Here is a 12545-nt window from a genome sequence, read left to right as displayed (position 1 = left end):
ATATATATCTTAAATCGAAAATTTAAGGGAACCATTGGGTGGGGGTTGGGGTTGTGGGTTGTTGTTCGCTTTTGAATGCTACAGCTACTTTCAACCATTAAGACTACCGTCCAAAGGGTTGAACAATAATCCTATGAGAAAGAAAAATGCTCTGATAAACTCAATGCACTGGAAAATCAAGGGTGTTTCTGATGCTCAAGGGAGATGAAATGATGAGAATTTTTATTTTATTTTTTGGGGGGTATTGACATATCAATTTCAATAACTCTTGAATTATCAAAGTCACACAAGATTTTGGTAACTTGTTGATTTAAGGTCAGACGACACGTTCTTCAAAATATATCTTTCGTATCTCTTTACATATTATCTAAAAATATGCTTATTTGTCATTCTCTTGTGATTTCTACATTGTCTTCAATATGTTTTTAAATATATGTACATCAACAATTATGATAAAGGCCATTCAGATTATTACCCATATGGACATATAAGAAATATGACCCTGTTTTTCTTGTCCAAAGCCTGATAAGGTACCCTAATTTTTTGTGAGTAAACACGTTTAAGTATCCTGACTTCAATTAATGACAAATTATTGGGAAAAGATATATATTTTTGAGGAACGTGTCGTCTGACCTTAGATGAATTAAAATGTTTGATAACAATTCTGAAAAACATATTCGATATAAAATAGTTTTAATTTAATTCAATACTGTTTCTTTTCCTTTCAGTATATTTGCATGTTGAATTTTGAAAGCAACACATATCAATGGGCACTAATTTTATAAATTAATTAACTGATGTAGTATATACATTGTATGTCAGAGAATATATAAGTAATGTTTTTATTCAAATCTCATCGTAAGTATATGTATTAACTTTTTTCCCTACAGTTTATTTTTAGAAAAAAATGTTGAATGATGGTGTGCGTATCGGAGTCGAATTACCTGGGCTATGTGACCTCAACTGCGGGATGAAAAAATGTTAGCTATGTGGACAATGGTTGTCTTTCTAATCCTCGTTCCGGTCACACAAGCTGCTCAGGATTACGTGTTTGTGTCGGCATGTCCTCTTGGATCCTCAGAATGGCAGACTGAGGCCACACGGAAAAATTGTCAAGAGCCAACGCCCGACTATCTGTGTGCAGCGATAGAAAATTCCCCTGGCCAGTACGGCGAAATTTGCACCAAATATGGTTTATCCCCATCAGGTATTCATAAATGGCTATTACTTAATTTGCATAATTTATTGATTATTTGATTCAATGAGATTTATTTTTTTCGATTCGGTTAGGTCTGTTTTATGGCATTTGTCAGATATATGTCAGCGAAGGAATGCAGAGTGTGTAATTTAAACTACAGGTCTATTTTTGTTGTATATGGAATGCCAAAGGCTAACATAAATAAATGTATGTAGACGTATTAGACTACTTGGCTTGCCTGATACTAGTAGTAAAACCGACTATGATCAGATGTGCTGAGCTAGACTTAATGCATGAACTAAATAAATCTCCTTTTTAATCACTGCTAGTCTAATAGGAATTTGGAACGAAATTCGAGTGCAGATTTAAGTGCTCTAAACTATTCACTATCAGTTTTATACCCAGTAATCTCCATTGTGTCTGCTATTTAGCCCTTTTTGGTTTATAGTCATTACGATGAGAAGACACCTGAATCAAAATTTACATTGTTACAATATATTTATATTAGATATTATAAAAAATTCCACATAAACCTTACGTAATCAATATATACTGAAAGGAAAAAGAAACGCATATGTCAATTTTTCAGTGCAAAATTCTAATTGTGAAAAGTAACTACCTATTTTTTAGAGTTTTTTGTTGATAAGGGCTTCTGCACTGAAAATAGCCACAAATTCAATCATCCGTGACTATCCAGAAATAGATTTCTTTGTTTGTGCGTTTTCATGAAAAATGTGTTTTAATCGAACACACTCGGTGCTTGTCCAAGCAAATTGTTACTTTTCAGTAGTTTTTCAACCGAGCATACATTTTTGCACTTTAAATTTCAAAAATTTTCCCCGCATACATATGCCACGCCTAGGAAATGCACAGAGGGCTACTGCTTTAGCATGCATGCTGGAGGGCTTGTCATACATTTTGATCGCTAGACGTTTAGGAGTCTCCCAATCAACAATATCTCGACTTAATGATCGAGTCAGAGAGACGGGGAACATCAATGACCGTCCACAAAGTGGTAGGCCCCGGGCGACCACACCCCGGGAGGATCGAGCAATCCGACTCTCACACTTGCGGGACAGGAGTAGGACGGCTGTCTATTCAGCACCCGTCTTCCCTCGAAGAATAAGTGAGAAAACCATTCGAAACAGGCTTCGAGAATTCGGTATAAGGGCCAGGAGACCATATGTGGGACTATCATTAAATGATAGGAGACGGAGGGAGCGACTTGATTGGTTTCATCGACATGCACCTTTTAGATACAGAATGCGACAGTGGAAAAAGGTTCTCTTCACTGATGAATCAAGATTCACTCTACATAGAGCAGATGGTCGTAAAAGAGTTTACAGACGGTGCGGAGAACGTTTTGCAGACGCATGCGTAGTAGAGAGAGACCGCTTCGGTGGGGGATCCGTCATGGTATGGGGAGGCATTGGTTTTGGTCGGAAGATGCCTCTTATAGTGATAAATGGAAACTTGAACGCTGTGCAATACCGTGACCGCATTCTTTCTACCGTCGTCCCTTATGTTCAGCAGCATCAACTGACTTTGCAGCAAGATAACGCTAGACCACACGTTGCACGTGTCTGCCGGGAATTCCTGCAAGCTCAAAATGTGAATACACTTGAATGGCCACCATACAGCCCAGAATTATCGCCCATAGAGCATCTTTGGGATGAGATTGACAGGCTCATTCGCCGTCGCCCACAAGCCGCCCAGGATCTTCAGCAGCTGACAGAAGCAATCGTTGAAGAATGGAATAGGCTTCCACAACGCACCGTTATTAATTTTTGAGTTTTCAAATCTGGACCACACCTTGTTTAGACACTTGTTACAGCCACTACAGGGCTTCATGTCTAAATATTGTAACCTCAATTTAATGAAAAAATAATGTAGATTATGTACATGTATAATAAAACTTGAAAATTTTCTTTGTTAATTGTTAAAGTTATTTACGTTTGATTTTTATTATGCGTTTCTTAATCCTTTCAGTATATTTAGATGAAGTACATGTAAGTTTTATGTTGTATTCTTTATATATTCTTCAAATATTCTATCTTCAATACAAGATGTATCAATTAATTATTTTTAAGCATGCGTAAACATTTAGATATTTTTTGATGTAATATATGTAGATTGATTTTTCTTTTATAATTCAGCACCTTCCTCTGTTAATTGCACAATCACTTTCATTATTTGAAATTAAATCAGAACATTTCAGATCTTTTAAAAAATATAAAAGATCTTAAATGCCAGCATTGCATTGGATTCTTATATTCTACTGTATATCATTTCCGATTTGTGTTTAAACTTTTTCTCAAGGTAACCATTTTTTAAACCATTTTCCATAGTTTCGCCTTGCAATCGTTTTTCTTAGAAAAAACTTCTTTCTTCTTTTACTTGTATTCCCAACGACTCTTCGTTAGCAAAAATTGAAAAAAAAGTTTTTCTAGCACTACCTATATCCTAAACTTTCACAATTTTGACTAACTATCAAATCAATAAATTTTCCTGTTGCATGTCTGTTTTCTAATTTTCTATTTCACATTTTAATTGTACATTTTTGTCCGTTAGTAGAGGCAAAGATTATCCAATATTTAAAGAAATAATTATTACCCCCCCCCCCTTCTCTCTCTTGTGCCCCTTAGTGATAAAGTGTCCCTCACCCTTTTATTAGGGACGTGTGCAGTTCTCAATGAACAGACACATAACTTGGACTCCGTTCCATGTGAGGCACCAGCCGGATGCCCAGACAAACCCTACAACCCAGGAGAACTTTATAATTGTGAGTATTATTCTTTTCAAAATATAAACTCTTCATTGGCATGACGTAAAATAAAAGAGTTATATTAAATATATTTAACGTCTTTTCACTATTATATATGTGTTTAAAAGCTATTTAACGTCTGTTCACTATTATAGGGCCAATCTGCTTTGAAGATTTTTATGGAAAAGAAAGGTAAATGCAACATACCTCAATTAAGGATTCGTTGTCTAGTTTGTTGGGTATGCCAGGTATAAACGATAGTTGGAAATGTAGGTTTTGCATAACGGGCGATGCCCTTATAGAGTTATGCATAGCCAAATGTCGTTAATGTCCCTGGCGTACCAAACACACATACTAGGCAGGGATTCCTTATACTATTATGTACATTTGGATATGAAATAATATTATAAATATAAATCAAATATGCTGTCTTATAGTCAGTAGCCCCCGCCCACTAACGCCAGACAGAATGACAGTTGCACGAGATTGACATGCATATCAGGTACTTAGCCTTTGACTAAGTGGCAAACGTTACATTCAGGTGTAATTATCAAGAAATCGACTCGCTTAACTTTCAAAGAATTATCACAGAGAAAACACTCACAAATGTAAATGATTGTTTATATATATTTTTTTTTCAAAAAGAAGTTTGCCATTTTTGAAGAATCTTAACTACAATGTCTTGTACAAAGATTAGATTTGGGTGTAATACCAAGCCTTTAGTTACTTTTTTCGCTTTCTCGGCGGCTCTTTTTACCAGCATAGACTTACCTACTAATCCTCCACATGTACTTCTGTACATAAATCTTATTCCGCATTTAAATATACTGTAGAAATACAAATACACCACTAAATAAAAAAAAGTCAAAAATGCTCTTAAAACAAATGGTATTTTTCGTTTATGTAATAATTAAAATGATTAATTTATTCAATTTCGATCTTCCGTGTTTAAAAATGTAATCATTTTGAAGAAAATTTACAAAATTTCAGATTTCCAGTGGATGAAGGGGTAAACATGTGATAAATGCATGCAGTGTCCTTTATATAATGTTTTGAAAGTGATGCTCACTTTTGCTTTAGCTATTAGTAGTGTAAAAGAAATAATATATAACATTTTTAAGCATTCAGGATTGTTTTATATGTTTGATGTTGTAGAAGTTAAAACAACACTTAGGAGTTAAAAATAATATTTCTAACTCCATGTAATGATTAATGACCAATCTCGAAAACAAATGAACTTGTTGACAAGGAAATTATATCATAATAATATTACTGATAAATGTACCTATATTTTTTTCCTATTTAAATCAAGATTGAGAAAGCTTGTTGATTTTCACTTGTACGTGCTGAATATATTTTTCATTATAATTTATTATCATTGCTCTTGGCTTTTATTTTTACTTATAGGACTAAATCAACCATAAGAACAAAGGTTTATGAAATTACAACACAACTGTGGAATACAACGTTCGTTGATGCGTATGTATACTTACTGTGATTTTTCAGAGGGTTCATTTTACAATAGCATCTTCATTTAGGAGTTATAGTGTACTTTGCTAAAATAATCGTTGCTTTTGGATATTAAAAAGTTCTTAACTTGATGGCTTCTTATTTATCAAGTGACAGTACCGGTGATACACAAGATGGGGATGGTGGACTGGTTACCGGGATCATCCTAGCGCTACTGCTCATCGTAGTTGTCTTCATTGTAGCTCTTTGTATTCTGGATATGAGGAACAATTGGGGCTTGAGGAAGGCCATAAGAAAACGTGTTACAAGTAAAACATCAACCACAGTATTTCAATATATTTATTTATATATCATATGCGCTATTTTTTATTTGAAAGAAATAAAACAAATACCTAAATAATACTTTAATAATGAGAAATTGTTACTTATTCAGCAAAATATACATGTCTGAGTAATCTTAAAATATTTAGAACATTTTTTAAAAGGTTTTAAAGCACAATTGGTTGATAAATATTTGATAAAATAAAAAAGTAATCAATATGTTATAGTGAGGAAATTTAATTTTAGATCAATTTGGCCGATTACATGCTCAGAGAATAGAAAGAGTCACAACAAGAGGTAATTAAATATAAGGTATCATACATAAATATTTTTTGTTCATTTCTATCAATGAATGTTATAAAAGCTCTGATATAATATATTTTTTTCAATAGGGTCTGACAGTCTATTGGTAAAGGGAAACACATTCATTTTATCATGGAAAACAATATTTAAATCTCATTTATCTATTTGAGGATTTAAATTATACTGATTGATTAATGACAACCAAGGTTAATTTAACTTTAAAAATTTCCTCGATGCATATTAAGACTTTTATGCTATAACCTGCTAAGTAACTAATTGCTAAGCCCAATTAAACTTTTTTTTAGCTTATTTCTCTTGTCCAACATGCAGCATGTGCATAACCGCTGTGCATTTAAGCCAGCAGAATTAAGACGTTTTTTTTAAATAAGCACAATGTTTTCTGTAAAAAGAACACCATGCACATTACATCCTCATTTCCTCATACTTACCATTGATTGTAAATCAATAAATGTAACCGTATGAATTCGATTTTGATAAATTTAAGATGAAGAACAAGCAGAAAATGAAGATAATTTCGGAAACGAACGTTTGCTGCCAAGTAATACAGGCAATGATTTTCTACTGTCAGGTAATATATTATCTATGATAATCTAACCATTACAATATGGAAATAAATGATTATATAAACCATAAAATAATTAAAGGATTTCATTACCTCATTCAAAAGAGATGTATAGATTATTTTCTTATTAATGATTTACAATTTTCGAACCATTTTAATACAGGCAACGATTTTCTGCTGTCAGGTACTATTATATTATATATGATATTCTAACCGTTATGATACAATATTGAAAAAAAATGATAATTTAAACCATAAAATAATCAAAGGATTTCATTAGATCATTCAAATGATAATTTTGTTATTAATGATTTACAATATACGAACCATTTTGGGGCATAATGCCATTTGAGATGCCCAGGCCTAACTAAAAACTAGGTCTGATAAGAAAATGGTGTGAGTACATATATATGTAGGTTATTTATTTTTTTTTTTTGTATAAAATATATGTACACAATGTATATTTTGAACTATTGTCAAAAAGAGATAACAAGGCAATTCAGAGAATCTGTTATCTTTCTGAAAGAAAAAAAAATTATGCGCGGATCTAGATTGTTGGGGTTGGAAGACACTTTAAGATGGATGAACGGGACCATAGGGAGTTATGATATAAAATTACTGAAAAAAGTCAAAATCTTCTTGACAAATTGCCCAGATTTACACACAGACAGAAAAAATAAATTTGTGACATTGAACTTTGGACCTTAAAATAAATAAGGGTTTCCTTAAGGTAAAAGGAACCATGATGTGATATTTATTGCAAAATCTGAAAGTCTTTTCAAGAAATCGTGCAGAAACAAAAGTGTTCATTAAAGCAGACATAATTTAAAAGTTTATGACCTTGACCTTTAGCCCTCGAAATTAATAGCAGTGGCGGATCCCAAAATTTTGAAAAAAAGGGGGGACGACCAGTTTGGGGTCAGGGTAGGGGTCCACAGAAACACCCCAAAACATTGATTTATCAAATCTTGTGTATTTTTAGGACATAAAAGGGGCGGGTCCCCTCTAAACCCGCCAGTGAATAGGGATATTCTTTGGTTCATAGAGAATTTTCTATTTTAACCAAATTTGGTACAAAGCATTCTTGGGTTAAGGAGAGTTAAATCTGTAAAAAATGAAGGGCCAAGGGAATCAAAGTTTTACATAGAGATATATAGGAAAAATCTTTAAAAATCTTCTTCTCAAGAACCACTGGGCCAGAAAAGCTGAAACTTATGTGGAAGCATCCTGGGAGTAGTGTTGATTCTAAATTGTACAAGTAATGACCCCCAGGGGTAGGGTGGGGCCACAATAGGGAATCAAAGTTTTACATAGATATATGTAGGAAAAGTCTTTAAAAAACTTTTTCTCAGGAACTTCTGGACCAGAAAAGCCGAAACTTATGCGAAAGCATCCTAGGGTAGTGTAGATTTTAAATTGTTCAAATTATGACCCATGGGGTCTCAATATGTATTACAAGGGGGAAATCTGGTAAAGAACAGCATGGTCTAAGCTACTCAGGTGAGCGATGTGGCCCATGGGCCTCTTGTTTAGTCAACAATATTCTAAGTTTACATTGTAATTTCAAAATAAAATGTCAGCTAAAGGTTTCAGTAGGATTTACATTTATGTAATTACATGTTAACACTTCATTTTGTGATTAAGTATTTTGCTTTGTATAGTAGAAATTGTATGTATTGTTTACCTTGTACATCTCAGAAGCTTGTAATATCTATAAGTTGTGAATTATGATTGTAGATACGTATGAAGAGCCATTATCAGGATTAAAGACTACTACAGGTTAGAAAAGCAAATAGTTTCTAGAGTTTGTCAACAAAAGACAAACAGCTAACATGTCCGTATAGTTGGTTTATCTAACATGATACGATTATTTTAGCACATTCCTATGTAAACAGAGAAAGAAAAGCAAAGTTACCCTGTAGTACAATAATTTGGCTATTTTAAAATTAAAAACCCTATTGGTTATTGTACCCCCCCCTGCAAACAAAGTTTTTGGGTAGGTGGGGGATGGGAGTGGATATATAGGAATCAACTTGTCTATCTGTTTTTGCAAACGTGTCTGGTCAGTATCTTTCTAATGGAGAAACATTGGTATCTACTGCTACAAACAAAAATTGCTCGTGGTCTCAGGTGTGTCACGACCTTGACCCAATGTTTTTGTTCAAGTTCAAGGTCACAGAAAGAAAAAAAAAAACATAATTCGTGTTCGGACCTTATGACTTGATCATTACGTCGCGGATTCGAATCCCACTGTGGGACGTTTAGACCAGTCCTTCGGATGAGACTGTATAAACCGAGGTCCCGTGTCGCATTGAGTGATGGCACAAAAAATGTTCCTCACTGTTCAATGGCCATGAGTGTCGCGTATAGGACAAAATTTGTAGCTCTCCATCGGTAAGTGGTGGCGTCCCGATAAGAGTTTAAAGATTCTCGAGAGAAACGTTAAACAACATACCCCAGTACATTTAATAAATCTTTCTTATGTATGAACTAAGTGAGTTTCCATTTACACAAAGATTGCTTATGACATGAGGATGTACCTTGACCTTGGAACAAATGCTTCTGTGCAAGTTCAGGGTCACTGAAAGAAAAATGACATATTCTTGTTTGGTCTATAACTGTCTTATGCAAAACTTGAATCTACGACTTCACAGAATCTTGCTTATGATCTGAGAGTGTGTCATGACCTTGACCCAAAGTCAAGTTCATTAAAAGAAAAAAGTGCATAATTTGTGTCTAGTCCATATCTTTTTTATGGATAAACATGGTAAGTTCCTCTTAAATAGAAAGATTGCATAAAGTCTGAAGTTGTGGCATGACCTTGACCTAAGGTCATTTGTATAAGTGCAAGGTCCTTATGTAAGTAGCTTGGTCAATAGGAGGCCAAATGTAAGCATCAATGAGAACATCAAATCGAAACTGTTAGTGTATTGGGCTACATTTTGGTCATAATGAATCAATTTGTACTTTGGTAACGAATCACAAAAGGTAAATCAAATGACGAAATGGACAGAAAAAAAATAAATATTTGATAATTAATATGAAATATTTGATGACATAAAGTTCATATAAGAAACTGCAATCTTATAGACATACGACCAACTCAGCCTATCGAAGCACTTCAGGAGGAGGATATAGAATGGAATACTTTAAGGGTAGATAGAACAAAACAAAACGAATTGAAAACAATCTTAAGTTATTTTATAAAATCCGAAAGAACACTAGACTAATAATAAAATATTGAAACCATTACAAACAAACCTTTAACAAAATGCATAAAAGTACTCTGTACTTTCTGACCTCCACTATAGAATATTTAAAGCAATAACCTTTCTAATAGATTAAAAAAATTCAGTTTTACAGTAACAAAGACTAGTGTCTGATATAAATTGAAATGTCATAATACCTTTATATACATATTAACTGTATACGAACATCATGCAATAAAAAAAATTATTGTGATCTACAATCATAGTGTTTTGACAAAAACCTGATTACACCAAGTAATCCAAAATGACAAGTAAATATTGCCTCTAAATTTTGGTGTCATAATTCAAAATGTTTTCTTATAGGAGATGGTGTATCATTTGTTGGAGGAACCATATCATGGAAACTTACAATTCTTCAACGCTATCTTGTTGTTTGTCTAAAACATAACATAAGCATCGAGGACTTGAAAGAAAAATTCATTCTATTCAAAAGCTCTCTGGACGAACATTTTAACGAAGTATTGCTAGAACCCTTACAAAGCCTAAAGTCTTTGAAGGATTATGAAAAAATTGATGTGTTGGTAGTTTACAATCTTCTTCGTAATGTTTGTGAACACATACAGCCGCCTAAACGAGGATGGGACTACGAACCCGATGATACTGATTTAGGACTGGGAGCTGATATTGAGAGGGTACGTTTAATGTGGAATAGATACTGCGATGGGAAGACTGTTTTTGATGACATTGACGCTCTATATGGAAGAATGCAGAAAAGATATGGAAATACTGAGGTGCAAACTTATGAAGAGAAGGATGTCGACGAGTGCTTAGTGCCTTTAGAAAAAATATCGCCAAGTAAGTGCATATTATTATTTAAAGAAAACTGTCTTCGTTGCATATTTGTATATGATACTTTTATGGTACAGTGTGTACCAATATCGGTAGAGATCAATTACTGTTGAGAAATTGTCTTTTCGATATATAAAGAATGACAATTAAAATATAAATGTATTTATTGATAGGTGTTCAACTAAAGCCAGCATGCGAAGTTATAAGTGGGGTTGTCACAAGAAAACAAATAACGTTGGTAAAGGAAATCCTAAATGAAAGTAGTTTAGTGATTTGTAAAGGTGCCATAGGATGCGGAAAGACTAGTTTTTTGAAATACTTCGATGAGCTATACAGAGGTTTAGGCTGGGTTGTAAAATGGAGGGAGGAGGTGGTGAATAGTCCTGATGTCGATATTAAAGAAAATGAGGAGGTTCTGTTATGCTGTGATAACTTTTTTGGAACTTATGAAAGATGTGTCTACAGTGTCACTTCAGAAATTATTGATTGTTTGAATCATCCAAAGAAAAATGATGGAAGTGGCCAACTGAAAATCTTGCTGGCTATCCATGATCATGTCTACGATGGGTTGCAGAGTAATACATCTTTAAATATTCTACAAAACAAACGAGCCGTAGTTGACTTAAACGAGTTAACCGATGCTGAACAGATGCTTATTTTTAAAGAGCAAAGAAAGAATGGTCATTGTACCATTGATCCGAAATGCTGGTTCCGGAAGGTTGACTTTGAATCTTTGAAAAATGCGTTAAAAGGGAATTCAGGATTAATCGGTGATCCAGCTTTAAGTTTAATATATTGTAACCATCATGACATTTTTGCCAACAAAGAAGCCACGTTAAACCCTCTGAAAACGTTGTGTTCTTTATTTCAGAATATTTCGTCAGAAAAACCAGATTTATTCAATATTCTTGTGTTCACCATGTTTATTAAAACCCACACCTTTGATAAAGAGATGCCAGACTGGGCTGCAGCAGAACCGTTTGGACTAACAACAGATGACATCCAGGAAAATATCCGGCATCTTCATGGTTATCTTCATGTTTCTGTTGATGGAAGGACAATGAAAATGAAACATGAACTGCTCAGCATCGCTTTGTTCCACGTTTGTGCAAGAAATCCTATCTATCTAACAGCCCTTTTAAATCATTGCCACTTTGGGATGATAGAACAACTCCTTCGTCCACCCATCATTGAAACCCAAGCAGGATTTTCAATCATTTTGGATGAAACCAATTTTCAAGCACTAATTTCTAGAATTATGAGGGACAATATGTATGTAAACCTTCTAAATCATCCTTTCATGCAAAATAATAAATTCTGTTCGAATTTGAAAAATAGTTGTCCAGATAACCTATGGAAACTTTTCTTTAATAAAAAGTGATATATTCTATTTAAGAGAATTGAAATCATATATTCGACTTTCCCTTATATTTTAATTTTAAGAAGTCAAAACACTATAAAGACATAGAAATAATTATATTCTTACTGTTCCTTTTGAACGTATTTTTCAAAATTGAAGAGTTTCAACTTTCTGATTGGTTGACTATAAGCAACAAATTAGCATATTTCACGGCGATAATTCGGCTAGTTTGTCCACGAATGATGAGTAAAGATAAGATCACCCTTGTCTGACGATGTGTAATTGTTTGTGTATTGTATTTATACCTCAGTAATTTTCTTGCAGTTTATAAATTCATGTTGTGAGTTTATCATTTTTTCCTAAAACTGTGTAACACATGTAGTTCAAACTTTATAAACTTCTCATGTGGGGAGAGGGCGAAATAAGTTTTAAGAACTTGTGCCCAATCCCATTGTATATTTATATAATAGATATATTACAATAAAATA

The 12545-nt window shown here is 33.6% G+C and overlaps 1 protein-coding gene across 2 annotated transcripts; it reads left to right on the top strand.

The window, feature by feature from the left end:
* The first annotated feature begins 756 nt into the window (after positions 1 to 756).
* On the top strand, positions 757 to 12545 carry LOC134248481 (uncharacterized). 2 transcript variants are annotated; one of them, XM_062730877.1, is made up of 10 exons: positions 757 to 1207; positions 3873 to 3980; positions 4118 to 4154; positions 5370 to 5441; positions 5583 to 5740; positions 6000 to 6050; positions 6562 to 6645; positions 8377 to 8418; positions 10212 to 10703; positions 10871 to 12545. In XM_062730877.1, exons 1-10 carry the CDS (start codon positions 979 to 981, stop codon positions 12076 to 12078), a joined length of 2481 nt encoding a protein of 826 aa, XP_062586861.1. In that variant the 5' UTR covers positions 757 to 978; the 3' UTR covers positions 12079 to 12545. The 2 variants fall into 2 exon arrangements, with proteins under 2 accessions (XP_062586861.1, XP_062586866.1); XM_062730882.1 differs by having other exon boundaries at positions 762 to 1207; positions 5589 to 5740; positions 10871 to 12544.

This window comes from Saccostrea cucullata, unplaced genomic scaffold (genome assembly GCF_032062105.1).
Source record: "Saccostrea cucullata isolate Sc308-1 unplaced genomic scaffold, CSIRO_AGI_Scuc_v1 ctg3400, whole genome shotgun sequence".
NCBI classification, from domain to species: Eukaryota; Metazoa; Mollusca; class Bivalvia; order Ostreida; family Ostreidae; genus Saccostrea; species Saccostrea cuccullata.
Note: the sequence above shows the minus strand (reverse complement) of the source record. Positions and strands in the feature narration are given on the sequence as shown.